The sequence below is a fragment of the Aedes aegypti genome, chromosome 1 (genome assembly GCF_002204515.2).
Source record: "Aedes aegypti strain LVP_AGWG chromosome 1, AaegL5.0 Primary Assembly, whole genome shotgun sequence".
Classification (NCBI taxonomy): domain Eukaryota; kingdom Metazoa; phylum Arthropoda; class Insecta; order Diptera; family Culicidae; genus Aedes; species Aedes aegypti.
Window position 1 is genome coordinate 89,727,849 of NC_035107.1, and position 23,007 is coordinate 89,750,855.

Here is a 23,007-nt window from a genome sequence, read left to right on the forward strand (position 1 = left end):
ATGACCAAACAGCCGAGCATCTTAATGAAGCTGTTTGGACAGTTTTGCCTCCAGCAAGCCGAGCCAAACGATGTTTTGCATTCAACCGACTGGAAAACAATGCCCAGCATTCCGTATCCCACTTCCCTTTGCTCCCTCGCAGTAATGGATCACCGGATCCGGAAGGAACCCAACTAACCGAGAAATATATGTACAAATAGATATGGACCGGCATCCTCTCCTTCGACTTCCCCGTTCGATTATAACCTTTGCTTTCTAGCTCTATACCACAAAACACCCATCCGGCAAGGGTGAACCGTACCATTGCTAGAGCTGGAAACGAGCGGAAAAACTATAAATTCAATTATAGATATCCTCTCGGCAATATAATCTACGACTTTCGATAGCGGTTAGTTTGCTGTGTTCCCGACTCATCGACGAGTCGAGAATTCCTCTGCATCCTTTAGGTTTATGGGTCACACAGCAAAGCACCAACCATGGAGGTGAAACTCACTTGGGTCGTCTGAGAAACGAACGAACGTGTAGCACTTCCGAGCCAGTTCTTGTTCATCGTGAGTCTTCTCGATGTGCGAAACGGAGTGATTTATGTACGACCGAGGCACGTTGAGAGTTTTGTATCGATTGGAGCACCGAAGGCTTGGAAGGGCTGCTCCGCAGGATTTTCATTGAGAAACTATTGAGACACGGACGGTTCTCTGGCGTATCGCCGTCGAATAAAGTAGGAAGGCAATCCTGATCAGGAAGGTATAACAAAATTTGAACACAACTATATCAATCAAGGTTTTTTCACATTTGCCTATGAAACGTGTTCTTCCCAAACATTTCATCATGATGAGTTATATCTTATTTTCAATACAATCTCTACTGTGTTCTTGTGATATAGAATTACAGTCGACGTATGGATTTAACCCGACATTGTTCCAACATTTTGATCTCCAACCCGACAATTACCCGACATTAAGCTAATGTCAACCTGACATTGGCCTGGTATCGGGTACTCCTGTCTTAGTCAGATTTTTTTAAGTTGGGATTTTTTTAACTACAGTTAATTCTCCCTAACTCGATATTGAAGGGACCATCGAGTTAGGGAGGTATCGAGTTACAGAACACAACACCAGTGCAACTGCGATCCAAGGGACCATCGAGTTAGCCATGAAAACTAAGTTTTACTATGGTTCTCTAACTCGATATCGAGATACGGAATATCGAGTAAGGGAGAGTTACCTGTATTGTGATATTCTTAAAATAGAATAATACTCCTAGATAATACATAACAGAAAAATTAGTTTCTTTCAAAAGTTGTGTTTGTTACTAAATCTGTGATAATTATTGTCACACACTCTGTTACAAAAACATATAAATAAATAACATCAGTTGTTATTATTCTGTTCTGCTCTTCCGATCGGGGAGGGGTGATTGATTCGAGTCTTCCTGCACCGTTACTTCAGTGCAGTCTTGTCGATTGCTGTTGGATTGAACGGAACTTGAGAGCATAGTTACGAAGGATTTACGTATCACCGATCACATGATTTCGCAGCTGTTACCATATCGGCACGGTTGTATAACGTTGCCACTTACATTGATTTTGGTTGTAGTTACGGAATGGATTATGCTGAGAAACGGAATTTAAGTGAGTGGAGTGATTTTCTAATGCCAAAATCCATACCAGGGAGCTAAATGTTAGTTCAATTCTGATTTTGTGAATTTATGATTTGTCATTGGCATTCAAATGTAGTAATTTAGATGTTTTGTCCTCGTTACCGAAACCAGGTTTTCATTCGTGTTGTGTAACTCTGAGAATGGAGAATAGAAAAAGTATTACAACAAAAGCAGTGGAATTTATGTTTTTGTAAAAGAAAATGTTTAATTTAATCGCTTTTTTGTTAATCAACATTTAATATTCAGTAGCCTAAAATATCCTTCCTTTTGGCGTGACGTCCCAACTGGGACAAAGCCTGCTTCTCAGATTAGTGTTCTCATGAGCACTTCCACAGTTAATAACTGAGAGCTTTCTTTGCCGATTGACCATTTTTGCATGTGTATATCGTGTGGCAGGTACGAAGATACTCTATGCCCTGGGAATCGAGAAAATTTCCATTACGAGAAGATCCTCGACCAGTGGGATTCGAACCCACGACCCTCAGCATGGTCATGCTGAATAGCTGCGCGTTTACCGCTACGGCTATCTGGGCCCTAAAATATGCAACAGTCAATAAACCATTTCCCTTACATTCGATCCTCATATCATTATATACTGATACATTGGCAACTTGCTTACTAAAGCAAACTTGTTCCATTAGCCACATACTCCCGACCAGGGATTGAATCCTGAGAAAATTGAGAGTATCTCTCAATTCTTGCTCCCTGGAAAAAAAAAAACATGATCCACAGCACGTCATGAGAGTCTTTTTATCATATCCTGCTACAGCTCTAATTAGATCGGGAGGATAACAGTGCATGGGGGTCATCATTTCTGTTCTATGTTTTGGGATTGTTTATCACGCCTGTAAAATAGAACACCTGCACCCATTGATTCAAATAAGAGAGAAATGAGTATTTATCATCACTCTTCCCTTGGAGCTCTCATTCGCTACCGTCATTTATCAGGCTTGTTACAATTTGCGAAACCGATCCAGATGGAATGGTTTTCATCTCTTACTTTGATCGTGCTTCGAAATCAAAAGAGAACGAATTCTTCAATGTCTGCTCCCGACATCTATGTACTCAAGTATGAACTGCATACGCAGTGGTATTCATGATCTGCAGTGGACGAGTATAATTCCTTATCAATTCCTTCACCTACACTGTCCTGGATTTTGAATCTATAGGCATAATTGTTTCTAAAATATGAAAATTCACCAGAGCTTATACCCCAAGGATACTAGTAAGTTCCAAACAGTCATCTGGATGCTTCTTGTATGAGTTGATCCGACAATCCCGATTTGTCAAGCTACTCAAACTCATACTCAGTGATGTGAAACTCAAGATTCCAGTATCTTTCCTATGGGGATTCCAAGGAGTTCCAAGAGCTTTTTCATTTCAAAGAGGTGCAGTAGATCCCAACATTGTTATCATAAGTCATCATGATGCTCCTGAGAATTTACAAATCGTTCTTAGAGGTTTTCAAGGTTGTTGTAGATTACCAAAAGTATTGTTAAGATGTTCGCAGAGTTTTAAGCGGTACTTAGTGGTTTTCAAGGAGTTTCAAAAGGGATTTCTAGGGTTTCCAATTGGTTTTTAGTAATACATAGAGTTTTTTCGAGATGTTTACAATGGTATATGAGGATGTAACTAGGCGCGGTAAATGGCTGGGCATGGCGTACCTTTGGTACCTCGCGTACCTGCAGGAATTAAATAGACCCCTTTGTGCGGTCCTTAGCCTCTTGCCCAGCAACTCCTATCCCTACCTCCTCGTGGTACTGGCCGGGGTACGAGTAACCTTGGGGAAGATCGGGTAACCAACCCCCGGTGGGAACTTTGGTCGTATGCTGACAGGGAAGGGGGGGTTTGCTTTTGATTTTGCAAACCTGGAGCGTCTGTACTCCATGTTAGGAGCGGCTCACAACAGCGTCTGTTCCCCGTGTCAGGGGCGGCTGATCATCGCCCGAGTGTCAGAGAAGGACTCTAAGCTAAACTGCGCACTATGGCCCTCTGAACATTTAGGGGGAATGGTCCTCCGGAAATCTAGGGGGTTGGTGTCAGGCCCTGCAAGCCAACCGTAAAAACACATCAGCACAGGAACGTCAACGAGAGAATACGGACCGGAACAATCGGCAAAGACCACAGCGACGAAAAAGGACTAGCGATTGGAAACTCGGTACGTGAAACTGCAAATCTCTCAACTTCATTGGAAGTACTCGCATAATCTCCGATGTACTAAAGATCCTCGGTTTCGACATCGTAGCGCTGCAGGAGGTGTGCTGGAGCATTGGTGCGAACGTTTAGAGGTAATCATACCATCTACCAGAGCTGCGGCAACACACGCGAGCTGGGAACAGCTTTCATAGTGATGGGTGATATGCAAAGGCGCGTGATCTAGTGGTAGCCGATCACCGAAAGAATGTGCAAGTTAAGAATCAAAGGCCGATTTTTTAGCTTCAGCATAATCAACGTGCATAGCCCACACTCCGGAAGCACTGATGATGACAAGGACGCATTTTACGCGCAGCTCGAACGCGAGTATGATTGCTGCCCAAGCCACGACGTCAAGATCATCATAGGAGATTTGAACGCTCAGGTTGGCCAGGAGGAGGAGTTCAAACCGACGATTGGAAAGTCCAGCGCCCACCGGCTGACGAACGAGAACGGCCTACGGCTGATAGATTTTGCCGCCTCCAAGAATATGGCCATTCGTAGCACCTATTTCCAGCACAGCCTCCCGTATCGGTACACCTGGAGATCACCTCAGCAGACAGAATCGCAAATCGACCACGTGATCTACGTGAAACAATATCAAATTACTGCACGGCGTTGATAAAACTTTGAATTTTCAATTGATGTCCTACAGAGCGTTGAGATGAACCTGATCTACATAGGGCAAAGTCAAAACACTCCAGGGCGTTTATACAGCTCGGAAATTTTATGCGTGGAATATAATCAAATTGGTCTAGGGCGTTGAAACAATTTGAAAATTTCGATTGATGTCCTACAGAGCGTCAAGATGCGCATGGCAGTAGCGCAACCAGGATTTGGCTTTAGGGGGGGTTTTGTGAACATGAAGATAATGTGTTTTTGGGAAAATGAAACGAGTGTAAACAAATTCGAAGAGAAAAATTGCAAAATATTGCTAGATTAACATTAAACAAAAAACTTAACACCATTTGCAAAATAAGGCTACATACATTTTGAAATTGAGTTACAACCCTACTCAAAGGGAATCTGTTTTATCTAGTGAAAGTTTTCCGAAATACTTTTGTTAATCACGGAAAAATCTTCGGGTTCCAAAGAACATTTCGTTCTTTACAAATATTATCTTAGATTCTACTTTTTTTAAATAGGGATGACAAAACTGGATAAAAATATTCTTATATCATTCAGATCTTCATTTTTCGTAGCTTGTTCTGAAGTTTTTCCAGGCTACATTTGGAGGCACGCACATACATTGGCTTTGAAGATCACCATTCGTCTGTTCTGTTCCTTACATACGTTTTCAAGTTTTTCAACGAACAGAATGATCTTTCAGCGCAAGTCGCAGTAAAAGCATTGCGACTATCATTAGCAGTTTGCCGAAGGTAAAACAGCATTGCAGATATTGAAGCATTTCCAGATTGCAGACGAAAATTTGTGATTTTTCAGCAACGGGACCATGAAGAGGAAAATAACCATCATTGTTTTACAAATATTCAAAACCAGTTTTTTTGCTCAAAATTTATGCGATGCTCAAGAAAATCTATCATTGCATTACACTTGCTATCTGGATTGAAATGATAGATTTTTATGAAGATTTCTTTAAATTTGAACGAAAAAACTGCTTTTTCGTTTTTGATGATTGCTGATGATTGAATGATGGATTCTTGAGCCTTTCCTAGGATTTTTATTATGTAATCATTGAAAACTAATGAATTGCTTATCCGGAAATTCACGTGCTCTCTGGAAGTCATAAAATTCGGCTAAATGCTGAGCCAACTGATTTTTTTTTCAAGATCGAATTTTGATGAAAAATTCATATTTTAAATCGGTTTCGATATGTTTGTTTGACAAACTTCTCTTCAAAAACCTGTAGCTTATTTATCGGAAAAAACGAGAAACGAAGGTCTTCAAATAAGAAAGCCACAACTTAGAACAATATAATTGTTAACACAACTTACTGCTCCAGTTTTGTGGATTTTAGTATTAAATTTCAAAAATATATTTGATAATTCTTATGAAAAAAAAAATCTGCTCTGGGGGGGGTTTTGACCCCCAAAACCCCCCCTTGGTTGCGCCACTGGCGCATGGTATACATAATAATGTCAATAACTACAGAGCGTTCATCTTCGGTAAGTAGGCCTTGACCGGGTTACAGGTTTTTTTTCTGCGCTTGTCATTTTTTTTTCTTTTTCAGGTGCATTTTTTTCCGAAGTTTTGCAGTTTGAAGGCGATTGCTACTACGTTTTTGTGATTTGAAGAAAAGGAGAAAGAAGTGGGTTGCGAAGTCGAAGATTCAAATTGCAGGACTCTTCACAAGTGTTCCCAGCCTTTGACGTTTTTGTGATTGCTGCTGCTGGTGTTGCTGAGTTTGTATGGTGTTTGTTAAGTATTAATTTTATTTTTTAATTGTTTATTATTGATTTTACTATTTCCTGGTGTTGATTTGGTTTTCGTTCACCCCGTCATTTTTCCATTATGGAAACTGATGGGGATGTAGTTTCTGTAGTAGATGGGGATTCGAAAGGGTCTTCATCTACAATCAAACCCATTCGAATAAAAACATATCCTTTGACATTTATGGGACCTTTTGTAGTGTTTTTTCGGAAAAAAGAAAAACCTATCAATGTCCTTTTAATTTCATCAGAAATTTACAAAATCTACAAATCTGTTAAGGAAATCAAAAAGATTTCCTTAGACAAATTGCGTGTCATTTTTGGATCTCTAGAAGACGCTAATGCGCTATTAGAGTCCAAATTATTTTTGAATTCCTATCGAGTTTACGCTCCATGCGACTCGTGTGAAATCAATGGTGTCATCTATGATGAATCATTGGAATGTGATGAGATTTTAAACCATGGTTCAGGAATATTTAAAAATAAAGCAATTTTGCCTGTTAAAATTTTGGAATGTGTTCGTTTGTCGAAATTATTATTTTCTGATAAAGGTTCCTCATACACACATTCAAATTGCATCAAAATCACATTTGAAGGCTCTGTTCTTCCTGATTTTGTTGTAGTTGATAATGTGAAATTTCACGTTGGGTTGTTCTATCCTAAAATTATGCATTGCGATCGTTGTCTTCTTTTTGGACACACGTCGCATTTTTGTTCCAACAAACAGAAATGTTCAAAATGTGGTGGAATTCATTCTCCATCAGATTGTAAAAAACTTTCTGATATTTGTATTCATTGTGGCAAAAAACATAATTTTTTGAAGGAATGTGCAGTTTTCATAGCTCATCAAAAGCAATTTAATTTGAAAATTAGGAATAAAAATAAATTATCTTATTCCGAAGTTATTAAAACATCTAATGGATTTTCGTCCAATAATATTTTTGAACCATTAACTGAAAATATTGGTATTCAGGATTCAAATGAGGAACACAATTTTGTGTATAAACCTCCTATCAAAAGGAAAAGAATTAATAAATCAATTAATCAAAATAATAATTTGAATCCTCAACCATCAACATCTTATGAAAAAAACTTTCCTCCGATTAATTTATCAAAATCTCAAAACATTCCTGGTTCTCAGAAAATTAATCATGATTTTTTTGGAAACAAAAGTGATGATATTAAAAAGAATAATAATAATTCTCAAAATTATGTTCATAATGATACTGGGGGTACTATTTTGAATATTTTAGAAGATATAATAGAATTTTTGGGATTAAACGATTTTTGGAAAAAATTGATTAAAAAATGTTTGCCATTTGTAGCAAGTCTACTTGAAAAATTGAATTCTTTTGGACCCCTCATTAGTACCTTGTTTTGTTCCTAATGGCTCAAATCAATAATAATAACTTGAATATTTTACAATGGAATTGTAGAAGTATCATTCCAAAAATTGATAGATTAAAAGCTTTAATAATCAATAATGATATTGATTTATTTTGTTTGAATGAAACATGGTTAGTGAACACTAATGTTTTTAGAATTCCATCTTTTAATATTATCCGAAAAGATTGTAACATAGCATATGGGGGTGTAATGATTGGAATTCGTCAGAACATTGAATTTAAATTTTTAAATTTTTCATTGGATTTACCTATTGAATATGTTGCTATATTTGTAAAACATAATGGTCTGGAATTTTCGATTTTGTGTTTGTATATTCCACCCCAAGCAAGATTTTCATTACAAGATTTAAAAACAATATTAAATAATATTCCTGCTCCATTTTACATACTTGGTGATCTTAATGCTCATCATTTAGCTTGGGGTAGTGACATATCTGATGGCAGAGGTTGATGAATTGAATTTAAATATTCTGAATGATGGTTCATTCACTAGGATTGCAGTTCCTCCTATTCGTCATTCTTGCATCACTTATCACTTTGTTCAAATAGTTTATCCATGAAATCAACTTGGAAATCTATTAACGATCCAAATGGTAGTGAACATTTACCTATAAAAATTATCGTTCATTTTACTCTAAATGAGCCGTTTCATCAAGAACCTTTTGTTCCTGATTTAACAAAATATGTAGATTGGACAAAATTTTCAGATTTAGTTTCTACAGCTCTAATCAATTTCGATTATTCACTTTCTCCTCTTCAAAACTATGACAAGTTTTCAGCCATTTTGATTCAATGTTTACAAAGATCTCAGACTAGAAAACTATGTTTGGAACCAACAAGAAGAAGACTTAATTCTTTTTGGTGGGATCATGATTGTACTGTTGCACTTAAAAATAAATCTGAGGCTTTTAAAAAATTTCGAAATTCAGGTACTAGGGACAATTATTTCCTTTATCGTAAATCTGAAGCTCAGTTTACTCGAGTTATCAAATATAAAAAACGAAACTATTGGAAAACTTTTATTGAAAATCTTGATTCTGAAACATCATTAACTAAATTATGGTCTGTTGCTCGTAATTTAAGGAATTATAATATTCCTTCTACATCTGTTTCGGAGTATTCGGAAAATTGGATTGATCAATTTGCTTCAAAAATTTGCCCTGATTTTGCTCCTACCTCGATCACATTCAAAACTCATCAATTATATAATTATTATCCTGATCTTTGTAGCGAATTTTCAATTGAGGAAATAAATTTGGCATTATCTATTACCAAAAATACTGCTCCAGGTATTGATAATATAAAATTTATTGTGCTAAAAAATTTACCTATTGATGGTTAATTGCATTTACTATCCCTATATAATTCATTTTTGTTTCAGAACATTTTTCCCTTAGAGTGGCGTTCCATAAAAGTAGTTAGTTTACTTAAACCTGATAAAAATCCTTCACTAGTAGAGAGTAGAAGACCTATTAGTTTATTATCGTGTCTTCGCAAACTTGGAAAGAATGATTCTTAATCGTCTTGAATTATGGGCTGAGAAAAATAACATATTTTCATCATCTCAATATGGATTTCGAAAAGGTCGTGGAACTAGAGATTGTGTAGCTCTTCTAGCTTCACATATTGAACTGTCTTTCAATAAAAAACAAGATGTTGTTAGTACTTTTCTTGATGTTTCTGGTGCGTATGACTCCGTCCTAATTGATTTGCTTTATAAAAAAATGAATGATTGTAAAATTGCAATCATTATTTCAAATTTCTTGTGCAATTTGTTTTCCTTCAAAATAATGCATTTTTTTTCATAATGGATCTTCCAGAATGGTCCGTTATAGTTACTTTGGTTTGCCACAGGGTTCTTGTTTAAGTCCATTTTTATACAATTTATTCACCAGAGACATCATTTCCATTATTCCAAATGGATGTTTTTTCATACAGTTTGCGGATGACAAGGTAATTTCTATTCATGGTCGTAGTAGAGAAGTAATTCGTCATTATATGCAAATTTGTTTGGATAATATTTATACATGGGCTCATAATAATGGTTTCAGCTTTTCAGTTCAAAAAACAAAATTCATATTATTTTCACGAAAACATTCTCCAATAAATATTGATTTGTATCTTAATAACCAACAAATTGAACAAGTTATTGATTATAAATATCTTGGTATATGGTTTGATTCGAAATTAAAGTGGAATAATCATATAATATATATCCAAAAAATTTGCTCAAAAAGGATAAATTTTCTTCGATTGATAACTGGGACATGGTGGGGTTCACATCCTAATGACATGATCACTCTTTACAAAACAACTATTCGTTCAGTAATGGAATATGGTTGTTTTGCTTTTGGTAGCGCTGCTCAAATTCATTTTTCTAAACTAGAAAAAATACAATATCGTTGTTTGAGAATTTGTCTAAATTTGATGAATTCCACTCATACTAAATCTATTGAAATTCTTGCTGGTATTATTCCCCTCAAGTATCGCTTTCAGGAATTAAATTGCAAATTTTTGATAAATTGTTTTTCAAATGAACATCCTATAATTGATACATTAAAATCTTTGTTTGAAATTAATCCTACTAACAGAATATTGAATTCATTTATTCATTGTTCTACAGAAAATATTATTCCAAATTTATCTGTACATTTTCATGAATATAGCATGAATGTTCATTCTTTTCAACCAATTGTTGATTTATCTTTACTTGAAGAATTAAAACAAATTCCTTGTCATGCTTATCCCCGTTATGCCCCATTGTTATTCAAACGTAAATTTATTGGGGTAAATAATGATCAGATTTTTTTCACCGATGGATCTTTAATTGAAAATATGGCTGGGTTTGGTGTATATAACTTTCAATTGGCTCATTTTTATAAATTAGAATCTCCTTGTTCCATTTTTACAGCTGAATTAACAGCTTTATATTTTACATGCAATTTGATCAAAAATTATACACCTAATATATTTGTGGTGTGTTCAGATAGCCTAAGCTGTATTCAAGCTTTGAATTCCATTAGCTTCAATATCAAAACCCATCATATTGTTTTATCAATAAAAGGGTTATTGTATGATTTATATTCCAGAGGATTCGTTATTAAATTTGTTTGGATTCCAGCTCATTGCAATATTTATGGTAATGAACAGGCTGATTTATTGGCAAAACTGGGTGTTTTTCACGGACCAATATATAAACGCGATATTAACTATTCGGAATATTTTACTAATTTGAAAAAACATTCAATAAATGATTGGCAAATTTCTTGGAATACAAGTGACCAAGGTCGATATTGTTATTCCATTTATCCGAAAGTTAAAGTATTTCCCTGGTTCCGACATCTTCCTGTTGGACGTAATTTTATTTGTTCCTTTTTCAGATTAATGTCTAATCATTATATTTGTAGTAGTCATTTGTACCGCATGAATATCACAGATTCAAATATTTGTGAATGTAATAAGTCATATGAAGACATAGATCATATTGTTTTTGAATGTTGTCGTTTTGAAGCACCTAGAGAAAAATTACTGGAAAATATAATTAGTTTGGGTCTTGATATTCCTGTGTCAGTTCGAGATATTTTGGGAAATCGTTCATTCCTCATCATGAAAATTTTATACGAATTTTTAAATGAAATTTCTTATCGTGTATGATACTGCTCGTTTTTTTCTGGTTTTACTTTCAGAGACAACAATTTTGGCACTCATCCCATCTAATCGATTGGCTCTTTGGATACGTGCTTGTGAACATTACTGATGAACATACTGATTGAACATGGAAGACTTCGGCTCAGTTATGGATCGATTCCGGGAGAGCCTTTATTTAATATATATTATTTTATAACTTTATTCGAAAAGATAAAGAGGTTTTGTGCCTTTTTGAGAAGATTTCATTAGAATATCACTCAAAGGGGCTTTTCCCTCATTCAAAATTCATAAGTTAAATAAATAAATAAATAAATAACTACAGAGCGTTGATACAGATTAGAAATTTCGATTGATCTTCTACAGGGCATAGAGATGATCCCGATCTTGCAAAGATCTATGTGGAACAACGTCAAACTATTTCAGGGCGTTGATCGATTGATGTCATACAGGGCGTTGAATTGCACCTGATCTACACAGAGCAAAGTCAAAATACTCTAGGGCATTGATACAATTAGGAATTGATGTCTTCAGACCGTTAAGATGTACCTGATCTGCATAGAATAAAGTGAAACTACTCCAGGGCGTTAATATAGCTTTAATTATTATATGATATCCTACAGGACGTTAAATTTAACTGATCTAATTGAGATAAGGTCAAATTACTCCAGGACGTTGTTACAGCTTGACAATTTCGATTGATGTTACACAAGACGTTTAGTTGCACCTAATCTACATGCAACATAGTTAAATTAATTCAAGTCGATGATACAGCTTGAATTTTCAACTGATGTCCCAAAGGGCGTTGAAAAAAAAACTGAGAAAAGCTTCTTTGTCGACTAAGCGTGACTAAGCAGGACAACAGGGCTGCTTGTATCGCTCTCTGCACAGCATCCGGCATCTAGCTTAGTTCTTCTCGTTCGTCATTCTCTGGCACTCCTCGTCGAACCAACCGATCCTTGGTCTTCGTTGAGCAGTATCAACCACTTCTTGCGCTACTGTGCGGTTTCGTTGATTTCCCTGCCTGGTGACAGCAAAGTTTACTGAACGTAGGCCATTGTCGATGGTAACAGAGTGAAGGCTCTCCGTACCAATGATAGGGCGGAAGAAGTCCTCTCTGCGCATTAGCGTTGCCGATGACAATTTTCACGCCGTGTTTCGGGCATTCTCCATAGGTCTTGTTTCGTAACATTCGTAAAACGCATCCTTCACGTCATCGGATTTGTCGTTTGTCGATGCACAGACGTTGATCAGGCCGTAGTTGAAGAACTTGCCCCGAATCCTCAATACGCAGATTTGCTCGTTTACCGGCTTCCTTCTAATAAAGGCGCGGCCAGGGTAGATGCGAAACGCCAAGCGAAGCGAAAATTGCATGCGAATAAATAACAATTATTAATAATGAATTGTTAAACTCCAAAAGATTTTCGCTTCGCTCCGCGTGACGAGACTACCCTGGCCGACACCCAACGCGCTTCATCTGCTTCCCGATCACTATGAAGCCAACTACTGTTCAGCGTCACCGATGTGGTAGATGTTGTATTTGAATGGGGTGTTAGCGACGGCGTCTACCGCTCTGAATTCACGTTCTCTAGATCTTATTCAATGCACTTCCTGAATATTCCTGACTCACTCGACCAGGTCCTGGCGTTTCAGGTGTAGAGGTCCCCATCTGAAGAAATGTAGAAGAAAAATGAAGATTTTTTTAAAAAGCTGACCAACACTCTTGAAGACACGGGTCTCACACGCCAGTGGACACTTTGGCACAAGCTTATTACAATGAGTTGGATAAGCTCCGATTCGATGGAGGTGTATGTCAACCGGATTGTTTCGATAGCGCACCAGCTTATAGGAATCGAGTTCACGCTGGACGACAAGTGGATTGGTAAGCTATTACTGGCAGGTCTGTCTCAGGAATATCGTCCGATGGTGATGGGCCTGGAAAAATCGGGAATCAAAATCACAGGTGCTCCATGAGATGGATTCGTTAGCGCCTACTATGGAACCTGCGTTCATCTCAACAAAGAAATATTCAAACGGTTTCCGTAGCAACGCAAGCGCAAGCTCGAAGGGGAAAGGGCCAAAATGCCGACGGTGCAAGAAATTCGGCCACATTGCGAAGAATTGTCAAGCCAAAGGACCGTCAAAACGGAGCGGACCATACAGGAAAGGAGAAGCCTTATGTACCGTACTGTCGGTTCAGGACGCTGGTTCGGACAATTGATATTTCGATTCAGGATCTGCCAGGCATCTAGCAAACAACGAAAGATTGCTGGAGAGCCTACGTGAAGCGAATGGTAGTATCTACGCGGCAGACAAGGGCATTAAGAAAATTTTTGCGGTAGGATCTACCAAGCTACAGCCCACCTGCAACCCCGATGAGATCGAAGTGCAAAACGCTGAGCTGATTCTGGAGCTGGCAGTAAACCTACTGTCAGTAGGTAAGATTGTTGGCCAAGGTCACACTGTTACTATTAGGAAGACCGGTTGTGAAATAGTCAGTCAAGTAGCAGCACATCGCTACCGGGTGTCGTTCGAATGACTTGTTCAAGTTAGAGCAGAAGAAATCCAAGGTGCTTGCCTGCTCACCCAGAGCGTCGGCAAGTTTGTAGCATTAGCGAATGCGGCATCTGAGCACCGGCAGCTTGGTGAAGCTTAGAAATGGACTAGCGATGGGTGTCAAATACGATGGCGCAGATCATGGAGGTTGTAAAATTTGAGCTGTCCGAAAGCAATCGAGACTGCCATACAATCACGTTGGCATACGAAGAAAGAGCTGGAGTTGGTTCACTCAGATATAAGTGGACCGATGGTGCGTCGTTGGGAGGGGCTCATTACTACTTGTCATTAACTGGTGACAAGACTCGAAAGATCTTCGTCTATCTTTTGCGCACCAAGTCACAAGAGGAAGCTCTGCAAATGTTCGTTTTCAAATCAAAGACCAACTAGAGATGATATGCAAGGAGGGTTGTGCTCTGCGATAGGAGGCGCCTGCCCCAAAGCAAATATTTGAATGATGTTGTTTCATGTTCAGACATTCTCGTGACGATGCGGAACGTTGGAAGCAAGCCAAGAAGGAGGGATATGAGGCACTCATCTCCAATGGTACGTGGCAGCTGGCTAAATACAGGGTGAATGGATGTATAAAGGAGAAGAATGAACCACGAGCTTGCGCAACTCTACGGTGAACCCAGTATCCAGAAAGTCACCAAAGCTGGAAGGGTACGATGGGCGGGACACGTTGTGAGAATGCCGGACAACAATTCCGCAAAAATGGTGTTCACCTCAAATCCGGCCGGTACAAGACGAAGGGGAGCGCAACGAGCTAGGTGGTTTGACCAAGTGGAGCATGATCTAGGAAGTGTGGGGGATCGAGAAACTTGAGGTTAGCAGGGGTGTATTAGAACTAAACTAAACGGAAACGGTAATGTCGACCTATACAAGGCGAAATTAATCATCAAAGGATACTCGCAACGAAAGGGGGTGGATTATGAGGACACCTACGCCCCGGTCATCCGACATAGTTCCTTGCGATGGAATCTGCAGATAGAACAAATGGATGCTGTAACAGCATTTCTCCGGGGCGAACTTTCAGAGGAAATAAACATGGACGAACTTCCTTGTTTCTTCGATGGTAAGGATCAAACCAAGGTGTGTCGTCTCAGTAAGGCCCTCTATGGTTTGAAGCAGTCCAGCCGGGTGTGGAATACGAAGCTGGAAGAATGGGACTGGAGAGTACCGTGTACGATCCTTGCGTATACTACAGGATAGGCGAAGGGAAGGTGCTAATCGTAGCAGTGTACGTAGCCGACTTTCTCATCTTTACAAACTGCAAACGGTGGAAGAAGGAAATAAAAGCAAAATTTAGTCAGAAGTTTAAGATGAAGGACATAGGGATGGCCCAGCACGCGTTGGGCAAACGGATCATGAAGACGGACACCGTAGTGGCGTTAGATCAAGAGTCGTACGTGGAAGGGATTTTGAGCAGATTCAACATGACATACTGCAAGCTGGTCAACACACCGATGCACGTCAGCGAGAAGCTAATCAAATTTCAGTTTGAGCCTGCATCTCGAAGCAATCAGACGTATATCGGAGGCTGAGAGTCAGAGCATTTTTTTTTTGTATTCTTCGTTTCTTCGGAAACAATAGTAGACATTGTTGAAAGGGAAATCATGGCAGCCAAAATGGAATACGCAAGGAAAAATACGGTCAAAGTTCGATTCGGAGATCAAGCCAGAACTCCATCCAACAGTGAAATGGTCACCTTTGTCGTGAGGGTTTTAGGAATAAAACCAGATCAAGTGTCGCATCTTTACCATGACCCATATGAAAAGTGCATAGTTATCAAGTTCAACAACGAAACGTTAATGAAAATGTGTTTGGAGCAGCATATCGGCGAAAAAGTTTTCGGATACTCCAGTGGACAAGGCACTAAGGTCATGGTTACGGACGGAAATGAGGAGATTAGGTACGTACGGTTGTTTTACATCCCTCCAGAAGTTCCGGACAAGGAGGTCGCCGAATTCATAAGGAAGTTCGGAGTCGTCAAGAAAATCCTTCACGGGAAACGCTCGATGGGATAAGGATTCAACTGTTTCTCCGGTTTGAGAGGCATCTATATGGATGTGAACAAGGAAATACCCCCACAAATCTACATCTGTAACTACAGATGCCGTGTATACTACTCCGGTATGCAGGAAAAATGTTTCATTTGCAAGGCCACGGACCATTTGAAGCCGGATTGCCCCCGGCGAGCAGAGAAAGCGTTGAATCCCAGGGAGCGGGTTCGATAGGTGAAGCAAGGAAGGAGGGGCAGACATCAGTATCACAGCTAGTCAGCGTGGTGCTGATACCAGAACAATGACTGTTGAGCACAAGGTCAAAGGGGGAGACACGCCAAAATCGGAGTCTGTGGATGTAGAGGCGGAGATCGGTGATACTAGTGGTTGGGTGAATGTGCATACAAAGGTGAATCGAAACGGATCGACGGTTGGGAACAAAGGTTCATCCGATGATGACTCTCAGTTAGGTCAAGGTGAGAAAAGAGAAAATTCAGTAGCGGACGTTTCAGTGAGTAACAGCTTTGCTGGACTATCCGAAGTGGATGATGAGAACGAGAGATCTGACGTAGATTCGAAAAAGCGAAAACTGAGTTCTTTACTAAGTTTGAAAAATGAGTAGATTATCAATCAGAATAGCAACAGTCAACCTCAACGGTATCGTGTGCAAAGCTAAACAGTCACTCGTAAAGGACTTCGTTAATTTGAATGATATTGATATAGTATTTTTCCAAGAAATGTGTATAACTTCGTCATTCTTTCTACCAAGTCATGAGGTTATATTGAACTATGCTAACATGAGTAGGTCTACAGCTGTGGCAATTCGGAAAAACTTCGTGTATTCAGACGTGGTGGTTGATCCCACTGGTCGAATAATATCATTCATAGTGAATGGAATTAACTTCGTCAATATTTATGCTCAATCGGGATCCCAATATAAAAAGGAACGTAATGAATTTTTCACTGAAAACATAGCACTACATTTAAATAAGAATTTCAATAGTTTAGTCATCGGTGGAGACTTTAACTGTGTTTTGAATGAAGAAGATTGTAGAGGAGCGAATAATTTTTGTCCAGGATTGCAACAATTAATTGATCAAATGAAACTAATCGACGTAGCCAAAAAGCTCCATAAGAAGCCTTTTTTTACTTTTTTCCGTGGAAAAAGCGCTTCCAAGATTAGATCGATTTTACTTTTCTCGCATTTTAATAGATAAAGTTTATGAGGTTAAAACAGTGCCACTTGCATTCTCAGATCACCATTCGGTCGTGGTGAAGATTGAAGTGAATAAATTACCTCCCACTACCTTTTCGAAATCAGTATATTGGAAGCTGAACTCAGCTGTTTTGAAAAATGAGGATCTCGTTACAGATTATGTTCAAAAGATCGGAAAATGCAAAAATAGAGAAAAATATCGGAACGATTTTAATTTGTGGTGGAATTCAGATTTAAAAATTGCAACCAGGATTTTTTCCGTAGTTACACTATCAATCGTAACATACAAATTATGAATGAGAAGAGCATGTATTACAGAGCAATGCAAGAATTTTCGGTAAGATTGAATGCAGGAGACAATGTTACTGAAGAAATGGATTTCATGAAGAAAAGATTATTTGAAATTGAAAAAGCGAAATCATCAGAATTCTCTCATATTTTCCAACCGAGCTCACTGGTGGAAAATGAAAAAATGGGTATTTTTGAAATTGCTCAAAACAATGATAGGAAACTAGTTACTTTACGATTAAAAATAGGAAATGAGATTATATCAGACAGCTTAAAAATCAAAGACGAGTTTTTAACATACTACAAATCGATATTCCAAGACAACGAACAATTTTCGAGATCAACTGAATTTCCGTCATTAAATAACATAGCAAAACAATTGAACCACGATCAGAAACAGTACTTAATTCAGCCAATAACTGCAGAAGAACTTTTGAATGCTTTGAGCAGCGCAGCTAAGAAAAAATCACCTGGTATTGACGGTTTATCCTACGAATTTTATCTGAAAAACTACGATTTTTTCAAGGAAGATCTTATCAAATTATGTAATAGCTATCTCGTTGATGGGAAGAAGCCTCCATCCAGTTTTAAAGACGGGGTTGTCATTTTTATTCCAAAATGCCCTAACCCATCGGTTAATGGATTCAGACCAATATCGTTATTAAATACAGATTATAAACTTTTCGCGAAGATTTTGGCAAACCGGGTTCAAAATATTTTGCCAGACTTGATTGGTCCCTATCAAGCTGCGTGTCACAAAGAGAAATCTTGTGTGGACAATTTAAAAGTGTTAAGGAATTTAGTAGCGTCATCGAACAAAAAACGGTCTTTCAAACTCGCTTTTTTAAGTTTAGATCTCCAAAAAGCGTTCGATAATGTAGATAGAAGCTATTTATGGGCGGTTCTTTGAAAATTTGAATTTCCCGAAATTTTTATAACAACTTTAAAAAATCTTTACGACGAGGCCTTTTCCAGTTTACTCATTGGGGGAAGTTTGACGGAAAAAATCAAAATAAATCGCTCAGTGCGTCAAGGTTGTCAATTAAGCATGGTCCTTTTCGTATTGTACCCAGAACCGTTGCTGGCAATGCTTGCTGCCGAAATATCAGGAATATTACATGTTGATAAGTTTGTAAAAATTGTGGTTTATGCAGATGATATTTGTATAATAATAAAAAACCAAATAGAATTTGAAAAAGTGTTCAGGATTATGGCAATATTTTCTAAAGATGCTAGAATTAGCTTAAATTCAAGAAAATCAAGTATTTTATGCTTGAACGATCTTAAATTAGAAAGCGGAGAAATTAATCAAGTTTATGAGTTAAAAAATTTGGGAATAACGTTCAAAACATCATGGGATGATACCATTTCCAACATGAATGAGGTACAGTTAAAAAAAATAAAGCAATCAATATTCGTCTCAAAGTATAGAAATTTAAATATTATACAAAAGATTTGGATTTTGAACAACTACATTTTGTCTAAACTATGGTATGTTGGACAAATCATACCAGCACCTAACAAATTTATTGCAGAGATAACCAAGGTAGTAGGAAATTATTTGTGGATGGGTCCTTTGTTTAAAATTAGTAGGAATCAATTGTATTTAGATTCAGAGAAAGGAGGTCTAGGCTTAATTCATGTAGGTAACAAAATTAAAGCACTGTTTATTCGTAACATTTTGTATACATCAATTAAAAATGGATCACAGCCCACACAAGATTTTCTATATAAAAATAGAAAAAATCTTAAATTAGGTAGAACCTGTGGTATTTATATGAAAGATGCAGAAAATCTTGTGGGGCTTACAAATTTGAAATCTACCAAGTGGATGTATAATTATTTCATTGAAAATATGCAAATTCAACCCAAATTCAACCCAACACGGCTTCGTAGCCGTGCGGTTAGTGTCACCAGGCATTTAACCGCATCGTGCTAGGGGGCGTGGGTTCGATTCCCGCCTCAGGCCGGTAAACTTTTCGTGAGGACTGTTTTCCGACTGTGCCACTGGGCGTTGCATGCTAGTCCGTTGTCTAGTGTGGTGCTTCCTTCAAAGGGCATAACTGCCCACTGGAAGCATTAACGTGTCAGTGTCTTTTTAAGAAAAAAAAAATAAACAATAATCAAAAAATTTGGCAAAATGTGTGGCAGAATTTGAACAAAAAATTTCTTGATTCGAATCTCAAAGTGTCACATAGTAAATAGCATAATTCCAAGGGGTGATCCATTAATTACGTAAGACAATTTTCGAGGTTTTTCAACCCCCCCTCCCCCCATGGTAAGATTTTTTGTATGAAAATTAAAAATAATTTGTATGGCGCGTAAGAAATCTCAAACCCCCCCTCCCCCCATAAACCCTTATATAATTAATGGACATCCCCCAACTCGCAGTAAACTATTTCAGCAGAAGATAAGAAGAACAGATAAGGGGGGTCTGTAGCCTTGAGGTTACGCTTTCGCTTCATAAGCGGAAGGTCATAGGTTCGATTCCCAGCCCCTCCACAAAAAAAAACCCGTCCAGCCACCAGAAGACGCCTCACGGAGGACCGTGCTTTGGAGAGCTCATCCATCCTCCGTCAGTATCAGATGGTGACTGAGACAAACTGACCCTCTTCGCAGGCAGCTAGCCTCACTAACAACAGAGCTCTCTCCTACCTGCTCGGTGTGAGAGTAACAGAGTAGGAGAGAGTGAAAATAAGAAAATATAGATTAGTTAAAAATAGATCTGTATCGGTAAAGAAGAAACTACAGATCAGCTGATTCCGGCACAGTAGTGGCCACGAGCACAGAGTGCCTTAAAAAAAAAAACAGACAATAATTTATGCAATACATGTTTACAAATAGATGATATAGATCATCGTTTGAAAAAATGTAAAAACTCTTGTGAAGTATGGAATCACGCAAGTGGACTGATTATAAAAAAGCTTAAGATAGATGTTACAGACCCCACATAAATTTTAGACAAAACATTAGGAAAAAATAATGAGAAGTTGTCACTGTGGATACTAGCGAATGTAGTGAACTATAATCTAAAAAATCATGCAAACGGTAATGTAAATGATTTCAACTCGATAATGAGAACAGAACTACATAAAAACAAGAAATTGTTGGACATAGAATTTGGAAATTATGTAAGCTTTATTTTGTAAGTTTTGTAACGTTTAGTTTTTTTAGCAAATAAAAAAAATAAAATTTAAAAAAAAAAAGCTGTGTGTCCAGCGACTGTGGAAGAGACCGAACCCATGAAGTATGTTCCGTACCGGGAAGCTGTCGGATGTCTGACGTACTTGGCCCAAAGTACTCGTCCTAACATCTGCTAAGCTGTAAACGTTTTGAGCCGATTAATAACTGTGGATGTTCTCTTCAGAACACAAGCTGAGAAGCAGGCTCTGTCCCAAAACTTGACCGCCGAAGTTCTTGTTCTGAGCAAAGATGGAAAAATAATCGTGAGCTGAACTGAAATTGCGTTGCAAACATAGGTCATCACCAGCAGAGCTATATCAATTTTCATTATATTTGTAATTTTCCATACGATTTGATGCCTGTTAAAGAGCAAATGGCTAAATTGAAAAAGGTGTTTCGCAATGATCATCAATTAGTTTGGTAATCAAAACCGCCCTTTGTGTGGATAGAAACTCTTTGATACACTCCTTCTGTTGGGGAACTAGTGAAACGCCGCTGATTCTTTGTAGCGTAGGCTTTAAGCTAAAATAGTTTATTTCAAGAGAATTAGTGCATTGATAATTGAACAGTTAATTGACTTACCAATAAAATGTCTCCAAACAATACGAATCGTCAACGGTAATTGTGAGGTCAAACTATCAAGGAATGAGATGGTTTAGCTATTTATCTGATTGGAAGACCTAAGGGCTCACTCTTGGGAGAACGACAAGCTGTTTTAACCTGAGCATAGGTTAGATATCTGAATATAATCCTTAACTATGACTACGACCTAGAATTCAAAGAACAAGTGTCACATAATCTTCATAGATAACTCATCGGCATCTGCGTACTTAATATCGGTATCGAATTCAATGTCTGTAATTCATATCTGGCATAGAATAATTGTAAATTTCCACTAAACGATGCGCCACATCACCAATCGAGAACTATTGTTTTACTCCTTGATCGTGCCAAGGCAGCAGTTCGTCATCAGTTCGCTCGGGTGTCGAATTTCGCTCTGGCGGGGTTGCCAGTTTCGCAACACCTTCCTTGGACATATTGCAGTGTGTGCATTGATCAGGATGCTTTAAAAAATACAAAAATTATTCCCCATCTATCTGTTTCCCCTTACAGGCCTACGTGGATCTGGTGGCAGCCTGGGGCTGGAAATCCTTCACCATCATCTACGAAACGAACGAAGGTCTGGTGCGGATGCAGGAGTTGCTCAAAGCACATGGGCTATCCGAATACCCCATCACGGTCCGGCAGTTGAGCGACTCAGGCGACTACCGGTAAGTACCGTTTCTCCGCACATCGCTCGCAGCAATTTCTCCAACACAAACTCCACAGTGCAATTCTGGGCCCGTTCAAAACAGCAGCCCAAACATCGCACAGCAAAAATATAATGAATACTTACACTAAACATGTAGCAAATTGATTTCACTACTCTAATCATGTGAGATGACCGAGAAGTATTGGACTTGCAAGACCCAGTGTTCAAATCCCATTCAAACTTTTACATGTTTTTTTTGTCAATTGTTAATTGTCAGTTACTAGATTCCGATTTGCATTTATCACCGGCTGGTTTTGTACGTTTGAAAGATGGAATTGTACACCTTGAGACTAAAGTGCATCTAAATGAGGTGATATTACAATTTATTTTTTGCTGTGCCAATAGTTTTACAACGACACCGAAAACGAGGACTTTGCCACGCTCTCACTCGGCGCCGCCGCTGCTCCGAACAGAAATTAAATTAAATCCTCTCGAGTAAATTTAATTTGAAATTATTTATGAAACTATAAAGAGGGCACTTGTGAGTGTTTGCGCGTTCTGGTTCCTGTTGTAGAACCGGCGAACGAGTGAACGAACACTCGCCCGCCACACAATATTCGTTCGAGTAGTTTCACGCTGTAAAAGTGGAAAAGTTTGCCGCTAAGCTGCAACGGCGATGACGACGAGAACCGACGCCGCAGTGGTCCGGATTAGAAAAAAAATCATGGCAAAAATTACACATTCTTTACATTTTACAAGTTTTGATAATAACAAGTGTTCTAGAACTTGTCTTAGGGTAGTGGACCACATTTTGGGTTAAGTCACCATATTTTGGTTTTCGTAGAACAAAAATTTAAGTAAATTGCTGTTTTCCATACATTTTTAGAAACCTTTGGAAAAATACTGGTGCTTAGGCAAACTAACCCTATCAGTGAATTACAACAGAGTTGTAATAGATGTTCTTACTCAGTGAACAAGTTTCTTGTTTTTTTTTTTAATTTTTAAAGCTAGGGTCCAACAATAAAAAAAATCTGTTGAAATTTCCGTTTATGTTCTTAACCATCTGATATGGTTGAAGCATGTAAGATTTTGTTTTTCAACTAAAAATATATTCGAAAATTGGATTTCGAAAAACTGAACCTCTGTGCGAGGCGGCAGCTCGATCGGTGCATCCATTAATGATGCTTGGAATGTTTTGTTGCTGTTGCTGTTGAAA

At 38.2% G+C, this 23,007-nt stretch overlaps 1 protein-coding gene across 5 annotated transcripts in view; it reads left to right on the forward strand.

The window, feature by feature from the left end:
• Nucleotides 1–23,007, forward strand: part of LOC5574988 (glutamate receptor ionotropic, kainate 2) — a 605,301-nt gene that overhangs the window by 312,960 nt on the left and 269,334 nt on the right. For all 5 annotated transcript variants that reach the window (XR_002499922.1, XM_021841975.1, XM_021841984.1 and 2 more), the window contains one exon: nucleotides 21,653–21,810. Coding sequence is in view for 4 of the 5 variants with exons in the window: in XM_021841975.1 (XP_021697667.1) it covers nucleotides 21,653–21,810 (158 nt within the window). In the remaining variant the exon portion in view is untranslated. The remainder of the gene's footprint in view (nucleotides 1–21,652; nucleotides 21,811–23,007) is intronic.